This window comes from Cydia splendana, chromosome 19 (genome assembly GCF_910591565.1).
Source record: "Cydia splendana chromosome 19, ilCydSple1.2, whole genome shotgun sequence".
In the NCBI taxonomy this organism is placed as follows: domain Eukaryota; kingdom Metazoa; phylum Arthropoda; class Insecta; order Lepidoptera; family Tortricidae; genus Cydia; species Cydia splendana.
In genome coordinates this window covers 14586685-14609189 of record NC_085978.1, presented here as the reverse complement: position 1 = coordinate 14609189, position 22505 = coordinate 14586685, and the positions used below count along the sequence as shown (strand labels likewise).

At 38.0% G+C, this 22505-nt stretch overlaps 1 protein-coding gene across 1 annotated transcript in view; it reads left to right on the top strand.

The window, feature by feature from the left end:
• LOC134800109 (bicaudal D-related protein homolog) overlaps positions 1-22053 on the top strand; it is a 146077-nt gene extending 124024 nt beyond the window's left edge. Inside the window, exons 6-9 of the mRNA XM_063772584.1 lie at positions 7433-7653; positions 19993-20145; positions 20726-20830; positions 21799-22053. Coding sequence (XP_063628654.1) covers positions 7433-7653; positions 19993-20145; positions 20726-20830; positions 21799-21924 — 605 coding nt within the window. The 3' untranslated portion in view covers positions 21925-22053. The remainder of the gene's footprint in view (positions 1-7432; positions 7654-19992; positions 20146-20725; positions 20831-21798) is intronic.
• The last annotated feature ends 452 nt before the right edge of the window (positions 22054-22505 follow it).

Sequence of the window (22505 nt, the reverse complement as noted above, 5' to 3'; positions counted from 1 at the left end):
CTCCTACCTGTATTAAAGTAGCTATTTTCCTAGCTGTAGCGGTTGTAACCCATCTATTTAGTCTGGTTAGACTGCCTAGTAAATTTTAAATACATTTTTCATACGCAGATCGCGTAGGCGTGATATTTTATGAAGCTGATTGAATCTAACCAAACCTCTCGACTAAATACTGAAACTAGACCTTAGATATTATTACTAGATATTACCACGTGTGTAACATTATAGATTCACACAATGTCCGCCATTACAGACGCAGGCATATTTCTAATTTGAATTTTAAAACTGAATATAGCCTATTTTAGTGTTCGACTGCTGAACAAGAGCTTCCCTTTTCCTGAAATTCGCCTCTGTGGAGAGCATAATCCCGCCAGCCTTTGCTATATGTGTCGAAGTCGATATTCCAACTGCTTTTTGGTCTGCCTCTGCTCCTACCATCTTTTCTTCTTCTTCTCCTTCTTCTGCCCTTATCCCACGTTATGTGGGATCGGCACAACATGTTTTTCTCTTCCATTCTCCTCTGTCTTTCGTCACCTCAGCACTCCTTTCTTTCTCATCCTATCTTGTAGGGATGTAAAACCCAAAATTAAATGGCATTAAACACAATATCGTTACAGCTTGCAAAACTTTAATTCCGATAATTCGGTAGCATTACTAGCATTGAGCAACGGTCGGCGATTCCACGGACAATGAAAATCGCACTCGAGGAACCTTGATTAGTCATAAACTCGTATTTATTGCGAATGGCAATCACTTTTGAAACAGCATTATTAATATAAAATATATTTATACATTTATACAATAATAGCTTAGATACCACAAGATTAAGAAATCCGGGATCCGGCATCATTTAGCAGTTACTGTCTATTTTTAATACTATAACTATTAGGAGGTGTATGAATGGGCTGTATACGCTGTATGCAGTTATAAAAGACAATTAAATAATGTCTTTACCTAATTACAAACGTCTACAAATTTACCAACTTAATGTTCGTATGGTTTATATAGATTTTTTTTTTAATTTGTTGTCCAAAAAAATTCCTTGCTCATTTTCTTTCGGCAAGCCTGAGAGTTTTACCATTTACGTATTTCTGTTGTTTTGCCGAATGCAGCCTGACGTAGCGTACCAGTGTGAACAGCTGTTGTATTGTTAGTTCTTTCAAGTACGTATTCCATTGTTTTGTATACTAGCACAAAATTTAAAAGTCGTTAAACTATGAATGTGGAATGTACAGTCGCCATCAGATATATCGGAGCGGCCAAGGTGCTCACAAATATCGGAACACGCCTCTATTGTCAGGGCGTTAGAGCGCGTGTTCAGGTATTGTGAACACCTTGGCCGCTCCGATATATCTGATGGCGACTGTACTTCATACGTTTTAAAATTGTACGGTTGCGTTGTTATTAGGGTTTTGTTTACTCGAGGTGGTCTTACTGTCGCTGTTAATTTATCGATGTTTTGGTAAATGGTATCATGTACGACAATGTAGCTGGGTATTAGGACTGTTGTCACTGTTGTTAGTCATATACCTACATATGTACAGTTATTTTGATATAACTGCACCACAAAACATTTTTTGAAATTTTACCACCTTTTGAGACCTTTCTGTAGGGCTAATATGGTCGGTTTTTTTATAATCTGTCATCATGTCTGTCACGTTCTAACAAGTATGTAAGTGCGAAAGTGACGCGTGACATGACAAGTGATAAAAATGCGATCATGATACCGCCGCTGGTTCCCATAGGCTGTCCATAAAATCAATTTTAATTTAAAATCATTTTTTAAAACGACACGGGTTTTTGGGTGTCTGGTTCAATAAGGGATCAGCGAGTCCCGAAAGGAAATAATAACTAAGAGAATTACCGCATTAAATGCCTGATATATTGTAGGCCAAAATTAAAAATTCCTTCTAAAGTATACTTTCATATATAACACACAGCATTTGTTTTTTTTTTATCGTATATTTTGCTTTAGAATTTTGCAGAGCATCACCACATAGTCCCACATTATTATTTTGCCTATAAACTTTTAGTGTTGCGTTTCAACACTAGGTATAGTTTAAATATGGCATGCCTACCAACCATTTCACACTTATTGTGTTTCCTATCGATTGCCGAAAGAACCCGGTTACGGAGCAAGCAAATACTACAAAGTTCACTTCCTTAATGTGCAGTTGGATAATATGGTATCGTACTTTTCCATGGCTGTAACATTGTGACGTCAAACAGTGTAACACTCAAATAACTAACTTAGTGGCTCTGTGAGGTAGACCTCGCGATCATAACTTAAAACTAAATAAATTCGCTAACACTCGGTCAAATATAGGTAGGTACTTAATTTCAACTTCTCGAGATGTGGTGAAACTGGTTTAATTACTAAAACAAGACATGGTTCACTACTTCTTGAGTTGAATAGGAACAATAAAGACATTTGTCAAAACAGTTTTCAGCATGCTCAAAGTCTATCCGCTACACTAACTATTTAAAGTGGGAATTAACCCATGTCTTTTTGCGATATTGCAATATCATATTGCCCTTTTATTAACAGCTCTTCAATCCAAGATTTCCTAAGATTAGCTAGAAAATATTAAAAATAATTAAAACACACGTTGCGTATAGTATAAAATATAAATGCTTTAATCAAGTGGCTTCCGCTATAGTTGCGTGAGTGAGTAGGGTACTAAAGCTATGACGTGATCCAAATAGATTTGCGACCTTTGGCGTTATAGCACCTTAGACTATAACACGATAAAGTGTGACGCGGCACGACAGTGATCTAATCTTTGCGTTACAAAACGGTTTAGATTTGGGATATATCGCTTCTTCCTGAATGGTTGTTGCGTTTGTTGATTGGTACTGATTTCAGTGTAGTTGTACGTTCTGACAGCAATATTGTCACCAATTTCGCAATTTGTTATTGTAATATTTTCCTAGAATTCAGTAGTCATGATACTGCACTTAGTTGCCTTCCGCTCTTGCAGGACTCAAAGTCCTGCAAGAATGGAAGGCAACTAAGTGTTACTTACCAATTACCACCACAATCTAACAGATAGCTGCCTTTAACACAAGAGGAAGAAATAACTCACCGGATGTCTCTCCGTTGGTTAGAGCTATTGACCCGACAATTTCCAAAAGGTCACGAATTTGAATCTCGCTCGATTCGGTAAATTTTTCCATATAATTTTCAGTCGTGTCAATATTTTTGGTAGTAAAAACATGACCCTCAACTCGTGACCTGCCCCGTTTCCGTGGGCATGTTTTTCGTGGTGCCGAAATGTACAGAATGCCATGCGATGGTATCGGAGATGGCTCGCGGTGGTACAGTCGATGTTGGTAAACATGTAAATGTGTTGGAACTTTGTTCGTTGTAGGAAGGGTTAGTACAATGAATTGTGGTTCCTGTTCCGTTCTGTACAAGGTCGTGGAAAATTAATCGCTCTAAGAGTATTGAAAGACGTGGTAGAATATGCCTATGGAGTTATTCATAAACGCCTAAATATTAAGTCCCATTGGAAATCGTTTGTCCTTATCCGTCGATGTTGGCATTTGTTTTTGTTAGACAGGGAAAAAAATAAACAGATGTTTGCTAAGTTTTATAAGGGGGTAGTGTTTACACATATTCTTCCTGAACACTTTCCCAAGTATTGTGTTGGTCGTCACATACCTGCCTACAACTTGCATTTGTTATACGATAAGCATTCCGATATGTTTACTCAGAAACAGGTAAAGTAAAGTGTGTTAAGTGTGTCCTACTAGCCTTGTAAGGAGTTTGTTGTTGGTTGTTAGCCGCTGTCCTACATTTGATATTGTGTTTATTGTTACTTGTTTGGGGAGAAAGGCTATGCGTGGACGTTGAACAATTTTATAAAAAACATATTCCGTAAAACCACTTACTTATAATCCAGTACCTACAACTATGACCCTCAACTTCAACACGTAATTAAGTTTTATAAACGCAATATTTTTTTGGTGGTGCGTGAGTTTTTTCTACCTATGTATGTTAGTCTGTATCTTTTCTTTAGGTATTTAAATAAAATTAGACAAAATCTACCTTCAAATGGCTCCTTAAGCCAGTGGAAGGAATATATATACCTTTTTATTCTCCTCATACTTGATGTGAAAAGCAGTATGTGTCACACGGTATCAAAATTATTTCGTCTTTGGCGTTAACACTTGAATCCCTCATTACGCTCAGGATTCAATGTACGCCCTTGACGGAAACATATCATTTTGATCCCTTGTAACACAAACTACTATTAAGTATGACTATACCTACCATGACCTCAGCTTACGTCACATAAATATTACTCGATACGGGAAAGAAACCGCGTTGCACAATGCGCATGCGACGCCCTTGCGGTTGCGGTCGCGGTTCGGTTTCATCTCGACGCGGATCTGGGTGCGTGTGAGGTTTCTTTTATTCGACATTAATCAACGATGTGTGAACCCGTTGGCCATTTTGTAAACTAGTAAATTATCTCCTTAGCACCACTTGCACCATCCCACTAATTAACACGAGACTAACGGGTTAAACCTGGCGTTACCATGGTTACCAGTACAATTTGACACTGGGTTAACGGTTTAACCGAGAAACCCCGGGGGCATTAAAACACATAAACCGTGCGACCGAGGTAGGTACTGTCACCTAGATTAGGTTCTCTAGGCACATTTTGTCCCTATAAGCTCTGTATTCCTAGTATAGCGGTGCCGCTATATAGCGGCCGTTTCCATACAAAATATATAATACGGCTAAATATGGATGTAGTAGTATTTTGTATGGAGGTCGCTATATGACGCACCGCTATCCTAGGAAACCAGATCTTTAGAGCGGAAAGTAGAAGCCCGCTTCTACGTCGACTGGTTACCAGTTCTTAGTGCTTAAAAATATAAATTAGACAACACGATGAAAATGGTTTACATTAAGAGTTATGTTATGGGGTACCTAATAGATCATTAGTTGTTATTAATGTGAAGAAAAGTAAATGTCGAAATGATGAAAGGGACAAACGATTATTAAATTTCGACTCACGAGTAAATATTAATGCTGGTTCGATTCCTCCTCGAACCTCGGACACTTCTCCGGCACAAAGTCTCGGTATTTAAAGCATAACATCTGTAAAATTACCATCCTCTTGCATAGGTATACACAATATTTGTAAGAATTTTCTACACACGCATTAGTTTAATATAAACTTTCTCGTGTCCATTTTCGCGACGACCATCGAATGCAGATATCGTCGCAATCGCACCTAATCGGGGGCGAGATGGACAGCGCAGGTTATGGGCCGTGCGCGGGGTGAATAGAGATGAGATACCTAGTAAGGATTAGTTAAGCAGTTGACGTACTTGTGACTAATCTATGTGCCAGGTGTTTGGGTTTATTAACACCGCACCGTTGCCAAAAAGAGAAGCCATTTTATATGGAATATATTTTAAGTGAGTTTTTCGGAACATTTGTCGAAAAGTATCATACCAGTCGCTTTTCGGAGACGGAAAATATCGTGACAAACCCGAAGGTCAGATGGCAGTCGCTTTCGTAAAAACTAGTGCCTGCGCTAATTCTTAAAATTAGTTTCCATGCGTATCCCAGCCTCCCATTACAGTGGCAACTAGGAGGAAGACGAAGAAGAATCCTTAGGTACTAATATAATATTATAAATGCGAAAGTAATTATATCTGCCTGTCTGTCTGTTACCTCTTTACACTTAAACTGCTGAACCGAATTTGATGAAATTTGGTATGGAGATAGTTTGAGGCCCGAGGAAGAACATAGGATAGTTTACATCAATCGTCACGAAGTCACGGGAAGAAGCTAGTATATAATAAATAAACAATAGGTAGGTACCTATTACCTATGTTTAAACGCAACTAAGCAATTCCTGGCTTCTATACACGTTCGCTCCACGTTTATCACTTGCATCACAATGCATTATCAGTTGCAACACTGGACGGCGTTATGCAACAGCGGTAATGCAGTCATTGTGCGGTTTATGCATTTAATACGATGGGGCTAATCCGGCTGCAAAATAAGGATGAGTTAAAACATTTAGTTCCGTGTGCATTTAAAAGTACTTTAAGAAACTATTTAGGTTTCATGTATCTATCTATACATCTTATAAGACAATGTCTCCCGCCGCGTCTGTCTGTTTGTGTGTTTGTATGTTCGCGGTAAACTTTATAAACTACTGAACGGATTTTCATGCGGTTTTCACCTATCAATAGAGTGATTCTTGAGGAAGGTTTAGGTGTATAATTTGCTAAGGTTTACCCGTGCGAAGCCGGGGTGGGTCGCTATTATGTAAAAAATAAAGTCGAAAATAAGCTTCCATCGTTTGTATAGGTACCTAAATATAGTTAACCTTTTCGACGCCGTGTCAAACACAAAAGCTGTCACTCGAACGCCACATCACCGAAGTGTCAAAACTGAAATTGAACTTTATGCATATGCACGTAGGTCTATGTTGCTCTGTGGTCTGTGACCGATTAATCGGTCTTTGGCGTTGGACCTGCGGTGCGGATATATCGGTCATTGGCGTCCAAAAGGTTAAATGTATCACGTTACTGGTATTGATACGGTAAGCTACATCTTTCCTTGATGATTAACGTACAAAGAATCACTTGCTCAATGACGCAGCACTAACAACATACAACATACGTATTAATTCACTTTCCACACAAGCCAGTTATCCCGTAAAACACCATAACCTCGTTGTTTTAAGTCGGTCAAGCCTGAGTGCTAATTGTTCATTGTTTCGCCACATTCCCATGTTTAGAGCTAATCACTATGGCGAAACTGAACCAACAGTGACGTTGGCAATTATCGGGAGAGATCAAGTGGAAATAATCGTTAAGTAGTTGGGTCAATAAGTTCTTTAGGAAATGTTAATTCTACTACTCTACTCTACACCGTATCTCGTATCGTACTCTGTGTCGTTAGCTACTTAAATAGTAAACGAATAATTTGTACATTGTCGGGTAGTTATAACATTTATTGATTAACCAACCAAATACAAAACCACCTGGATTTGTCAATGAACGACCTGACTTTAACCTACATTATTTGATCATGTATATAATGTTTTCATCTATCCTCAACTGGCTTAAGAAGCCATTTGAGGGTAGATATTGTTTACTCTTTTTTAAATACCTAAAGATATAGACTATAGGTTAGGTTTGGATACTTTGATGTACAGATTAGTACAGATAGTATGCGGGTACCACTTCTACTCGTTATTGCACGCAAACCACAAGTTTGTCCGCTAACATCAGAACTTTCGACTGACTATCGCTGGGTCTTATCAATATCTTTGCGATTACAAATAGTTAACAGTGTGCACCATACTACCGGTTAGACACCAACTTTTTTTTTGTTTACTCCCTGCAAGACACCACCTTTGTAAAAAGTTTTCTAAAATGACATTTCTGTCTTCCGCAGGCCTACACTCCGACCTATCCATCTCGTCTCTCGACGGCGACGAAGCCTCGACCCTCCGCCGCGGCGCCCTACTCGCCGCCTGCGCGGACGCGGTGGCCGCGTACGCAACGTTGGAGGGATCTAGAGTGCGCGACTCCATCGCCGCGCATGCGCGTAGAGCGTTAGACAGAGAGAGGCAGATTGATGAGAAGAACGAAGTGATCGCGGATCTATCGTCTAAGGTGAGTCTTCATTGTAAAATAACGGATAATTAACTGTAGGAAAGGGCTTTTCCATATCTTTCCTCGACGGCTACATGACTCAGAAAGTCAGTGCGGACACCGTCGCCGCGTACGCAACGCTGTTAAGGATCTAGAGTGCGCGACTCCATTGCCGCGCATGCGTATAGAGCGTTTGAAAAATAGAGAGTCAGATCGATGAAAAGATGTCAGTTTTCATTGAGATTTCATTGATATTTGTCTTCGTCAATTCCGCTCGTGTAGAGAGCGAGCCTAAAAAGTAATCGGTCATTAACTAAAGGTGAGTAAGGGCTGACTTTCATACCGTTCCTTAATTGACGGCATTCACCCTGGCTTGCCGGCCAATATGATATATGCGCCACTATGTACGATATATGCATGTGCGTTTCAATTGCGAATTCATGATACTTGAATGCTTTTCCTGGCTAGAGCTAAGTCACTCTCACTGTAGGTATCTAAAACTCATTCAACTACAATTCAACCTTAACAAGAGTTGAATAACAGTGTAATAATCTAAGTTTAATATACAATATTGCAAATGCATTGTTTCATTCGATTTTTACGATCGGTTACATCATCGATGTCACGTTGCAAATAAATCTGATTTGATCTGATGTCAAGACCGTCGCCACCGTGTGAAAATTAACGAGAGTCCAACGTTTCTTATCGACTCGGTGTCGAATCGATTGCGATTGCTAACGATGTTTCAAGCACCGCGGAAACCGAGTTCTAGTACTAACTTGACATTTAATGCGTTTGCTGTAGGTAAGGCGTCTGGCTAACATTTTAGGGGCAATATAGTTTGACCTTTCACACATTGCCGGTTAATACTAGACAGAAAATTTTAAATGAGTTTTCCAATAATGATAACCACATTGTATTTAACATTATCATCCTAACATCGTTCCGTTTCTAGGTCTTTCCATTGTATTTATGGTACCTCCTGTAACAAATTATGTCGAAATCATTAAAGCTTTTTCCGTGGTCTCTATTACCTACCAATAAACAAAATCTTGCTCACTTAAGACAAAGATATTCTTCAATTTATATTATATATTATATATTAATATTATATTTATATTATAATACCTATTGCCAAAAAACTGGAATCTAAATCAAAACTGTTTTTATTTACAAATAAGTATGACTACATAGGTATCATTCCTGTAGCTACTTAATTTCTGTAGGTATACTTTTTTACACTTATTGCAATGAAATAAGGTGGTTTACAAGCCGTGTCTTTTGACCTGCAACCTAAGGCAGATAAACGCTCAATCGAACAATACATACAATGTTATTGCATGTAATGACAGAACAATAGTACATTGTAACAATGACATACAAACAAAACCTATGAATTGATATTTTTGTTACAAATACTCATAACAATATTAACAATGCCGTGGGTAATGAATGGGCAGTCTCATACATTTAAACAGCAGTTCAATAAAACTTTCATTGTTGACTCGCAACTTTATATCCTACTTTAGCTATCCACTTGTAATACCTACGTTCAAGTTTAATTTGGGCTCTATTTTCAACATATGAAGTTATTTTTTACAGTGACTTTAAAAAATATAATGGTCTCGCTTCAATTTTGGTCTGCAAGGTGAACTGGCAAATTCGCAAAACGTGAGCCACAGATTAAGGAGATTACGCAGTCGATCTTTGTTAATCTGGCTGTCCGGATAATCCGTATTAGGGAAACATTGTGACACGTGAGCAGTCACATTTAACAAAAAACAAAATCAAGGCAGTCAACTAGGACTCTTGCAGTGTGTTCTATCCCTCATAATGTTAAAACTTAGATATAATAAAGCTCAGAAATATCATTTTCAATATAATTTTAGGACCTAAAGAAGATAACAAAATCCCGCTAGAGTTGAATGAAACCACTAGCGACGAATGTTTCAATAAAAATCTTAAATCTAAACTGGAGTCTGACGCGTAGGTACTACTCAATGGATGCCTTTTTCGAGACCTAACACTGTAACAAGTTCCTAAGTAAAACTATATATACATATTTATTCATCAAATAAAAATAAACAACCGGTTCGCGGGCTCGGCCCTGCCTGTCCAATTATGTAAATTTAATATGTAATTAATTAATTATAAGACTTAGCACTCAGCACTGTACTTAGGTATTAAACATGTAAAATTGTTATTTTATCTATAAAGAATTGAAATTGAAATATATACCTACTGGTACACTGAAGAGTTCAAAGCGTTCCAGATTTTTGTAAAGTCAGATGAATTCAAGTGTAAGAGGCGTGTTAGAGCTTATACAATACCACATGTTCTTACGCTGACCAATATAATTCCATGGCCATAAACTAAATTACTGATGTTATCACCGAAACGCGTTGCTACTACATATTAGTGTCGAATATTTGCCGAAACGAAACGCTGGCAATTTATGTCCATAAAGTTTCATAGCACCACGAACTAGTGAGTATTCGGAGCGTAGCGCAGGGAATTTCACGTAATTTATTGGTTTCAGAAATTATATTAATTAAGGTTACCACTGGCATTACTAATAGTTTTATTGAACACATTTTCTGTGCTACATCACAGGTAGGTAGTTACACCTAACCTAAAGTACACCTAAAGTTTCGCAATTTTGATGACTAACAAGGAGCTGATCTGATGATGCGATTAGAAGGTGATGGCCTTGAATACTACAAATATACTCTCGAGAAATATGTACATGATATCCGTGCGAAAGGCAGGAAGCACAGTCAGTTATAAAGTGTATCTATTTAAAAGAAATTACAGTAAGTACTTAACTTGTATTTACGCCAGTAAGGACGCGTTTGTTTTAGAATGTCACAAAAAAACACTCTAGTAACATAACAACCGTGTTTTGCCGAATCGGGTTATAAAGGCTGACTCAGCTTCTCCCACGCCGCCTCCGTTCTGGTCACCATCATGGTCACTATAATATAACGACTGCCCGCCATATTTGACCATAGACTATGGAAACCGAACAAAGGCTGGTGAGAGGTGCGTTCTATAGTCTGTCCAGCCATTTCCGTCAGTAGAAAAAGTGGCAAATATAAACATTTTTGGCACGATGCAGTCAGGTCAGTAAGGGTTACGTTACACTTGTTCATTATCTGATTTTTCTGCTTAGCATAACATTTTTTTTGTAGTCCAGTTACGAATCCTTTACTAATTGTCTGTTAACAGTGTAGCTGTAGACAGTAGAACCTCGATTATCCGAAGTATGAGCACTCAATTCTTCGATCGATGAATAATTGAACTGAGATTATGTCCTGTCGAAAGAAAGTGTGCATTCTGTATATACTTATTCTATGAAATACTATTCAATGCTATGTTACATAGTTATTTAAAGTAGGTATCGACAGACGTTTCTCCTATTCTAGAAGCCATATTAAACAGCCGTAAAGGAAGTTAACGTCGCTATTAAACCTCGTTGGATATAGCAAACGGCTGGGAACAAATTTAAACGCTTCCTTTATCACCGGGGTTGTTTCTTCATTCAAAATGGGAGCTGTGACGTCAAAGTTTATTATTGACGTGTTTTGATGAACAACTTTACTGTAGCTGAATTTAATGACTGAAAACTTCATAAACTACTAAAGATCATAAATCATAAACTAGAGAACAAAGCCGCCTTTTTATCTTCATAATATGTACCGTCAGTACAAGTTTTTGCCTCACGTAGAAATCAGTCGAATTTTCGCAGTTTTCTGACAAAGTTTCGTTACTTTGTAACAATAATTGCAAGCATTTACTTTATAACTTGGTTACTTTTTAGGGTTCCGTACCTCAAAAGGAAAAACCGGAATCCTTATAGGATCACTCGTGCGTCTGTCTGTCTGTACGTCTGTCACAGCCTATTTTCTCGGAAACTACTGGACCAATTAAGTTGAAATTTGGTACACATATGTAAATTAGTGACCCAAAGATGAACATGTTATTTTATAATTTTAAAATACATAGTTATTCGAAGTTATTTAAGAAAATAGCCAAAAAATTACCATTCCCCCCCCCCCTTTATCTCCGAAACTACTGGGTCTAAAATTTTGAAAAAAATACACAAAATAGTTCTTTACCTATTATAGATGACAGGAAAACCTATTAGAAATGTCGGACTTATGTACGGAACCCTAGAAACGCGAGTCCGACTCGCACTTGGCCGGTTTTTTAAAACAACGCTTGATTACGATCCTCATCAATCTCATCATCATCGGCCTTATAACAAAAACGATTATTGCAAACGATTTATGGTGTAACACCGGAGAGACACCGTTTTTGATGGCTAAAAAGACCGATGCGAGACCGACATCTGCGATCCTCATAAAACAATCACAATAACAATTGAATTGAATCGAATTTAATTTCGTGTAGCTACCGCTGGCGCTAGTTATGCGCGCCTAATGCCGCGCCACGATGTGACCCGACCGGATGGTACAAGTTCGATCGGTTAATCCGTGTATTTAATTCATCTCTTTTTTGTATTAGCTGTGTAAAATGTGTGTAATCTATTTTTCGGTTTATTTTATGTTTCTTTACTTATTTTTTTGTCTGTTACCTTCCGTGATTATTTCTCACTTGATGGTCTAATCGGAAGATCAGCGCTGGAAGTCGCCAGCAACATGCTGAGATGGGACCATTTCGTGACACTTTATTTTTCACTATGTTTTTTCAATGTATGTCTGTTGTCTGTGTGTTTACGAATAAAAAACTATTCTATTCTATTCTATTCTATTCTAATTGCCAATCTACAGTAGCCAATAAAGTTATTACAGAATGAATTACAAGTGTTATTACTATTAGATGTCATTGTAGCAAACTGGAATTATGTACCTACTAAATACTCATCGGTCATTTCACCAACAACGAATTATATAAAAGGATATACCTTTTATATAATTCGTTGTTGGAATTAATTTTGAACCACAAGCCCTATTCAATGGTACTAGGTACGTATAACGTACCGCACCTACTAGGTACTTAATTTTGATTATTGACAAATATAAAGTATAAAGGAATATTCAGTTGTTTTTTCAATTCAAAACTTTTAAATCCAAGCTAGTTACACAAATAGGATCTTTCTCCACGCGTCACTATTATTGGACTAACTATAAATACAATAGAACGAAACCGCCAAGGGCGAAGCCTTAAACGTGAAAAAACGCCCTCACTTCTTTCGAGGTTACCTTTTTAAATTTACCAGCTTGAATCCCATCTACATCCATTATGGCCAATTTAGTATATTCTTTATGTTTAAGTTGTAGTTTTAACCTAAACTATTACAAAATAAGATTCTTATCTGATGAACTGAGTAAAAAAATGTACTAACTGCAGAGTTCAGACGATTAGCCTTGGTTGGTGACACAAGGTTAAAGTACCACATTACAAGGTTGTAACTTTCACGCAAATGCTGGCCGATTATAAGATGATTAGAAAAAGTAAAAAACGGCGGGAAAATTGACGTTCAGGTCATAGAGCCGGAATGCCAATTTTATATTTTTTTATTATACAATTATGTATAGATGGTCAAGCAAATCTTGTCAGTAGAAAAAGGCGCGAAATTCAAATTTTCTATGAGACGATATCCCTTCGCACCTACATTTTTAAAATTTGCCGCCTTTTTCTACTGACAAGATCTGCTTGACCAACTCGAATGTGAGTTATTCGTATAACTTGTTTGACCGGCTATATTAATAATTCCGAAAACTAACTATTTAGTTAAATAATTGCTTCATAATTAAGTTAATTATCACTAATAGGTTTATGCATTTTTTTTCATGCAACTGGCAAAGGGAATCGAGTCCAAACAACTTATTTTGGTCATAGACCACCGAATACCGATAATTTTTATTTGTTTATCATAGAGACGTCCTACGGTTATCGATTAATTCCATTATCGATTCAACTGACGGATCGTATCGCTCTGGTTGGTAAGAGCACGGGTCGCTTGCCATTCGGGGTGAAAGCGGATGGGTGACCCCGGGATTATGTCATTGGGAACGGCTTTTGTTTCTTATATTACAACTTTCTTTGTGTTTGTTCTGAATAAAGACTGTATGTCAATATGGAAAATGGTGTAGAGTCGAACTATGCTAATTCTCATGGCATTTGCAGTGACAAAGTGAGCCAATGTCATCATTAATGTCCTTCGAGCAACACGGAAGGGAGGCGGCATTCGCACTATTTCCCCTCTGCCGAGGTACAAGATTAGCGCGTCAATCTAATCTAGCGCGGGTAATAAAACTAGTTGCACTTGGATTTTTCACTAAACCGAGTCCAGACGCGCGCGTGAACACTGCTGCACAAAAATGCCTGTTTGCTCGGTTTTTTGTTATAAAAAGAGGTCGGGGACATCAAATTTACAAAAAGAAAGTGTTACATTTGTAATATTTTTTTTACATATCATACGTTTAATTACATTCAAACACAATTATTATATTTTAGTCTCATGTAATTGTTGGATTTATCGATTTTGCTCGCTCAGTACAAATTGCGGATCGGTCGAGCGACAAATCCGACTTCTCATCTCTCAGAATACGATAACATACTTCAACGAAAATGTGTTAGTGTGCGTTTTGTGACACTTGTCACTCGTCCGTACACAAAAAGAGATCGAGGTTTGCAAGATTTGTCTTTGACGTGTGTCATTTTCTATGTATTTGTGTCGTCATTACAGATTGGATTTTGTATGTAAGTGTGTGAGAAGTGCGACTGTGTGCACCTTTCCCCCCGCGAAAAATAGCAGAAAGATTTGTACGGTGAGATATCGCTTGGGCCCCTCCCTTCCGATGTGTCGGAAGCCGGTGTTGCTCGAAGTTAATGTCAAATTTATATAAAAATATGACGTTTCGTTTGTAATGACTTTGCTAACTAATTAAGCTAGCTTAGACGGATTTAAAACCTAACGCGGTAATCTCGATATTTTTTACATATAGTTAGTCAAACCAGTTTGTCAGTCAGTAAGAACCAGGAAAACTATAAAATAAATAAAAAATAAAAAAGCCTTTTATTTCTTGCATATTACAATGTCAAACATAAATAAAATCTGCAATACAATTTGTTTCATTTTTCAAATAGTCAAATTTAAGTAAATATTTGGTCACTTATGTTAGGTACATGTTGTTATTTGTTTTTTTTTTTTTTACTACGTGAATTAAGCAAGAACCCCCTCTCAGGTAAAGGAAAACTATACTTATCCTTTTCTTTTGGGTGCTAGTACAGTACAGTCAACTACAGAGCTATGAATACAGGCAAAGTGCCAAAAATATGTATACACGACCTTAATGTACAGGCAATAAAGTACTGGATACATATTTTTGACACTGCCTGTATTCATAGCTCTGTTGTTGACTGTACTAGTGTAAGACAAAGACAGTATGTTTATCTCTGTCTATGATAGAAATGAGACAGTCCTTTGACAAACTATACATATTCGTAAATATCAGTTTGCTCTACTCGTAATTATTCTGCATACCGTAAAACGGGGTCAACAGAAATCGCGGGGTTTTTTTTACTCTAAAGTAAGGTCTCGCCGAGGTAAGAAATGAAGCCTGTCTGAACTTTGTTCTAGCGGTAAATGTTTTGACATTAACTAAGTAAAAGTTAGCTAACCTGATAATATAGTATCTTTAGTACCTACCTAAATAATAAATAATATCACTAATTTTCTCTATAATAAAGCATTTTTTTGCAATAAACCAATAACAAGCAAATTTACGTGATAAAGGGGTCAATGGACACGCATATGGGGTGAACAGTTACGCCATAGGGGGTGATTAGATACAACAAAGGGGTGTAAAGACACGCCTTGGGGGTTAAAAGACACGAAAAAATAATTTTGTGTCAAATAGCTGTTTAACAGATATACATATATACTATTTGCCAATAGAGTATCCACATAATAATGACCAAATTCGATGCCGACATATTTCTATTCACCCCTTTCTTGTGTCTATCGACCCCGTTTTAAGGATATGGAGAAAACAGGTAGTTTTCTTTGATTTTCTCTGAACTGGGTTGGTAAAAATTTATTTCACAAATGCAAAATTGAAGAACTAACCAAGACTCAAGATATCAAAATTATTACTTTTATCATTTGGATTATTGGCGAAAATCGTCCTTGAAGTTGTAAATCGTGTCTTTTCACCCCGTTTTACGGTACCACTTGTTCTGTTCAGTCTGTGCAAAGACTGCAGAGTTAGCTTAGACCAGGGCTCCCCAAACCCCGGCCCGCGGGCCAAATTCGGTCCGCAAAGCGTTCTAATCCGGCCCGCCGACAGTGTTCCAATCCGGCCCGCGGGAGCCCGGCTCCAGGGGTTCAACCCTAACAACAGCAACCAGATACAGCACCTTCCTCCCCCCGCGGTGCCGACGGTGGCCCGCGCGAAAGTTCTGAGGCGCTCAGGTAAAAAAGTTTGGAGACCCCTGGCTTAGACGGACTCTACAGCAGTGCCAAGCTAATAGTTTTGCCGAATGTAAGTATCTTCTCGCATGGAAGCCCTGTTTTATTTAATTTCAAGTGAGTGAATCACGTAGCGAATACTAAGCAGGTACAGTGCAGGTCATTAATCTGGGCGGAGTGCCGTGTTACGTCACGCGGGTCATGCAACCCTTGCACGGTTACTGGTTTAATGTACTAACAGTAACACTTAACCGATAGTAGACCTTATCTCATTGCAATAAAGTTTACAAGTGGTCCATTATGTATGTCGAGTCGACGATGGTACAGAATCTTTGTTTGACCCTCGTTCTACGATCTTGACATACCTCTTTCGCTTTCATGTATTTTATGGAAATCAAATAAAAGGAGTTAACATAACAACAATGCGAGTATTCTCGCTAAGCTTAGCAAGTAAAAATACATAATGCTAATAGTTTGTCAAAGGACTGTCTCATTTCAATCATAGACAGGGAGAATCATACTATATTTGTCTTACACTAGTACTAGCACCCAAAAGAAAAGGATGAGTATATAGTTTTCCTGGTTCTTACTGACTGACAAATTAGTTTGACCAACTATATTTATGAAACTGCTTAGAAATCGCGTCATCATAATTGAGCGTCAAAATAGCCTAAAAAACTAGGTTCACTTTTTATTTTAATCGAGCATAGAGTTCTCACATTAGTCGTTTACAATGCTCAACGGGCATAGAGCACGCAACGCTCTACTTTCTTTTTCTTTCCGCGACTCTGGGCACCGATCTGACTAAAAGATTGCTGCATGTGAAAGGTCATTAGGTGTGCATGATGGAAAGGAATTTTTGATTAGAGAATTTGTTATGGTTGACCTATTAGACCACAGACGGCAGACATCTGCCCGATTCGAACTATGAGATAGGTCAATTAATAGATCTAGAAACGATATGGATTAGATGTGTCAGTGTCAAAAGTGGCGTTTTTGTTTGAAGTAACGTCACATTTTACACTGACATATCTAATCCATATCGTTTCTAGATCTATTAACTGACGTATTTTAAAATTCGAATCTGGCCGAAATTCTATTATACTACTGTTTAACTTCTGAATCGAATGTATTCTTAGAGCATTTAGTAACTGTAGACGTCATGGCTGTCATTTTCTGTACGAAACAGTAGTCTGCCGATTTTTGCGAGGGAGGAGACGACAAATGTATTGCTTTAAATGTAAATTTACAAACCGACTTGTAACGATGTTACTAATAAATGTTTTCTTTTCTTTTCTATCTCTACATGACATGTCAGTGCATACAAAAGTTTGCACAATTGTGCAAGTTTTTCGACAGAGGCGTAAGCTCTTAAAGGAGACCCCAGTTATTAAATGCTCTAAGAATGTATTATATTTAATTTATCACGAGTTATTGCAATTTTTCTCCCATTCTCATTTACAAACTTACGCAAATGTGAACTAAAATAAATGTAATCGTAATTGAAGATGTTTTTGTAATTAATAATGTTTAAATAAGTGTAACAACATTTAAATATTAATGAATGTATGTAAGTACATGATTAATTTATTCCAGAAGTAATATTTCCATAATATTATTTAAGTCGAATTAGATAATAAAATATAGGTACATTCTTAAAACACACACTCTCAGAGAACATAATTTTTGAATATCCATTAATGTAATATAGTCTGTCAAGCCATTTCCGTCAGTAGAAAAGAGCGGCAAATTTAAAAAATTTAGGCTTATCGTTCCATAGAAAATTTTAATTTCCCGCTTTGTTCTAGTGACAAAGTTGTTGACCGGCTATAGTTATTTAAAATCAAATTAAAGGACATATTTTACTATAACTACAGATTTTTAAGATTGTCATCGCATCCTTACATTCTATAAGCATTAACCTAAAACAATTACAATAAAATCAACTGTACAATGTGAAATAAAAATTAACGATCATTCGCAACTGGCAACATTGAAATTAAAACAATATTAAAAGGCGGATCTCGCACGAGATATAACTACCATAAACTACTTAATTGACAATAAGAATATCTTTTTATTTCTCACGATCTTACTTCCGCAGAGGAAAGGAAAGTATGAACAGTGTTTGTTACGTCTCAAATAAGGTCGCATAATCTTCATTGTTTTTAAATAGGGGTTTTGCAATGTTTAATAAACACACACATTAACCTGGTATAGGTATTTAAAAGCAGTTCCACTCAGATTCCTTTGACGCAATGGCAATTAACTTTGTAAGCAGTTTATCTAATATTTTATTTGTAAACCCCTAGCCTAGAGATAAACGGGAATCAAGAAACTAAAACCGGAATTAACTCCGTTCCTAATACGAAAAGTAAATGAAAGAGCTGAGAAGAGTTCGGAAGTCTTATTAGTCGGGTTAATCCCTAGGTTTGACTGAGAAAGTGCTAAGATGAGCAACATGGAGCTCATGTGGAACTCAAGGTCTGAAAGGCAGTAACTTAATGGTAACGGATTCTTGCACGGCAATAAGTCAATTTATTGTATCAACATTATCAACAATCCTTATAGGTGTACACGGTAGGTAACGTTGGGAGCCCATTTCTTTGAAGATTGTGCAAAGAGAGACATGATTGCCTTCCATATCGACCACCGAGACTGGGAGAGGCTCGCAGAACAGCGAACGGAATGGCGCAAACGTGTTGTGGAGGGTCGCAGTTTTGTGATGAGACCTGGTTCGCCGCACTCGCTGACAAGAGGCAAAAACGATGAAAAGGTGTCTCAGTACCGGTTTCCGCAAACTTCTCTTGTCAGACCTGTGGTAGACCATCTCGGTCTCGCCTCGCATCGGTCTATTCAGCCACCAAAAACGGTGTTTCTCCGGTGTTACACCATAAATCGTCTGCAATAGACGAAAAGGCCTATGATGATGATGATTATAGGTACAAAAAAGGATTAAGTAGGAAGTAAAATTTATTTTCGGAATGAAGCACTAGTTATTCTCAAGACAATCGCACTAAACAATAGCAAGTAAATATGCGGCACACCTTACAATAGTAATTGGGTCACCCAACGCGGAATGAAGTTGTTTCTGCGAACGACGATTGGTTTTTATTTCTTGCGTGAGACTTTGTGCATCGAATGTAATAGTTTTTGCAGGCAATTATTGAATGCTTGTTAGTAACACGCTTTGTTATCGTGGCGATGACATGTCTCAACCTCAAACTAAGCATATAAGACTGAATATTGATGATAAAAAAAGTATTTACTTCTTCTTTGTTTCTCCAAAATTAAAAACATGCCAAAACGTAAATTTGCTCACGAAGCTGAGAACCGTAAGGGCGAAGCCGATGCACACATTTTTCACACCTCGATTTCGCGACGTGTGCCCAAACTTTTGTGGCCTGCGAAAAAGGTACCCGTCGAAATTTTGGTGATATTGGTAAGCAATAAGCGCTGGTAGCCTAGCGGTAAGAGCGTGCGACTTTCAATCCGGAGGTTGCGGGTTCAAACCCCGGCTCGTACTAATGAGTTTTTTGGAACTTATGTACGAAATATAATTTGATATTTACCAGTTGCTTTTCGGTGAAGGAAAACATCGTGAGGAAACCGGACTAATCCCAATAAGGCCTAGTTTACCCTCTGGGTTGGAAGGTCAGATGGCAGTCGCTTTCGTAAAAATTAGTGCCTACTCCAATTCTCGGGATTAATTTCCAAGCGGACCCCAGACTCCCACGAGCCGTGGCAAAATGCCGGGATAACGCGTGGAAGATGATGATGATTGGTTCTTGTTCGTGTGCGGCGTTTGTTCGGGCACTACTTATACCGAAAATAAAACTATTTAATCCGCAAAAATCTCTTGAACTATCTATTACGAATTATGAGATATCGAGCTAACTGGCAATTCTGTTTGATTTCAGTTATCCGTGGCAGAAGTAGAGCTGCGCGCTGCGGCTGAAGAGAGAGACAAACTGCTCAACGACGCCAACTACAGCAGCCTCCAGAACGACGAGGCCGTCACTCAGGCCAGGCGGGAGAGGGACGAGGCGATAGAGAGGAAGAAGACAGCTGAGGTAACCACTTGATCAAATAAAACTACATGGAGAGACAAGCCTTTAAGAAGGACTCCAAAACCTTCAGGGTGGGGCTAGAGACTTCCTGTCACCCACAGAGTTATATTTGTCGTGTCTATCTGTTATGTCGGACATAGTAAGCTACTTACCTATTTGTCTATAAATAATTTTATTAAAGAATACGAGTAGTAAGTAACATTTTGTTACATAATGTCAAGCACTTATGTACTTAATTATTTGGGTAATCTTCGAACAACCGCCGAACTCCTGAACTGTTCACGTGACTTTTAAAAAACCGAAAACCAAAAAATATGCTTCTTATTTCGAACATTAAAACAAAAATGTGATTTTGGAAATATACCTAACCATTCACAAACAGCACAAGTACTCCCTCACTAATACGGTTTCGGTATTTTTAAACCAATGCTTTAATTTCTGAATAAGTGAGCTACATATTTTAGTCTGTCTTCAGTTCAGGTCTTCAGGACAAACTAGGGTCAATTGGTCAGTCTGTAGTAAAACAAATTACCAGGTTTGAACCAAAAGGAATCTGCTAATCATTTCATGTGTGTTGTTTCAGGTATCGCTCGCCAAGACCCGAGTGGAGCTGATGCAGGCCAACAGCCAGCTGTACGAGGCGGTGCGGCAGAAGGTGGACTTGGGTCAGCAGCTGGAACAGTGGCAGGTCAGTATAACAACATAAATTGCAACCATTAGCATAGAATAAATACTAGTACTAGGTACAGGATATTCACTCTCTAACAAAACGCGTCTGTTACGATTAGGACACGGATGTACTTGTAGCTACCTGTTGCAAAGCGACTAAATCGCGGAGTGAGCCACGCCTGCCATTAGTTAATAGTTAGAATCAGTTAGCGCAAACATAAACGCAAGAGCAGCCGATGCAACGAAGCCACGCCGTTTTGTCGACTAAATAGTGTTTAGTTTTAAGTTTATAAAATACATATGTATGTTAGTCTGTAAGGTATTTGTAATATGGGCCTTGTTGCCTGATTTAAATTTTTAAACTAAATAAAAAAATTAATAAAAGCGCAACCATTTTAGGCCCGCTGTGGCGTTATCCCGCCAGCCCGTCATCTAAACTGATATCAGATCTGTTGATTGAGGATTGAGAATCCATTTATAGCTTTCGGCCGACAATTTTCAGACGTGAACATTTTGTTCATAGCCCTGGATATAATTTAGTTTAATGTGTGAATAAATCACTGTAGATAACATCCCCAAGCCAAGATAGCCATTAATGGATGCCGAGAACATATTGTAAAGTACCGCTTATAGATGGTTAAATGATTATAGCAACAATGATTCCGGTGCATAATTTTCTAACTATTCATCTTAGAATAGATACTAAAAGCAAAGCAAAGCCAATTCAACTAAATACATTTTTGCAAGCTAGAGTTAGACCAAGAAAAGCCTGCAGCGATATTGATAGCCCACGCAGTGCAAGTGTAATTCTAAACGTCAAACGTCTATGAAATTAAAATTATGACGTATAAATAACACTTGAGTCTTGCACTGCGTGGGCTATCAAAATCGCTGCAGATTTTTCTTGGTCTAACTCTAACGCTTTAGTTTCACAAGAACTTAAACGCCTATAAACACTTGATTCTATAAAACCACAAATAATTACAGATGGACATGCAAGAGCTGATCGACGAGCAGATGAAGCACAAGCTGACGTCCGAGAAGCGCCGCAAGCTGCCGGAGCCGCCGGCGCCGACGCGCGCCTCGCGCCTCCTCGGATTTTTTCAACGGTGATCTGTTGCACGCTCTTGGGGCCTCTAGCCATAGACAAAACCATATCAACTATCACACTGTTAATCGTTCAACAATACGACCCCTTTACATTTAATTTCATCGCCGCTTTCGGCCTGACTTTTTACGACAGAAATTTGATTGTCATCCTCGCCGCCATCTTGAATCGTGGCGCCATTTTAGAATTCTTAGGGTGCGTTCTGATTTTATTTTCCAAACCGTGTGATGTGTACACCATGGCAGTGATAGTTAGTGTCTTAATTAGGTTTTTAATTATAACTGTACACATTATTTTTAAATTACCGAGTGTAGAGTATATTTGCACGTTAATGCAATGATTTTATTTATAAACGACATGCTGTATTATTTCTTAGCGAATCGGATGTGAGTTTTGGAATGGTAGGCGGTTTTGGTACAACAGATTCAACTGAATACGGACTGAACCAAGAGAATTGACATCTTTACGTCCGTATAAAATAATTTACTAGTAATAGTAGTATCATTAAAATAATTTCAATTTCTAATCATTTCGATCTTCAGTAACCTCCACTTGACTTCACATATCTGCTTGTTTTTTTTTTACA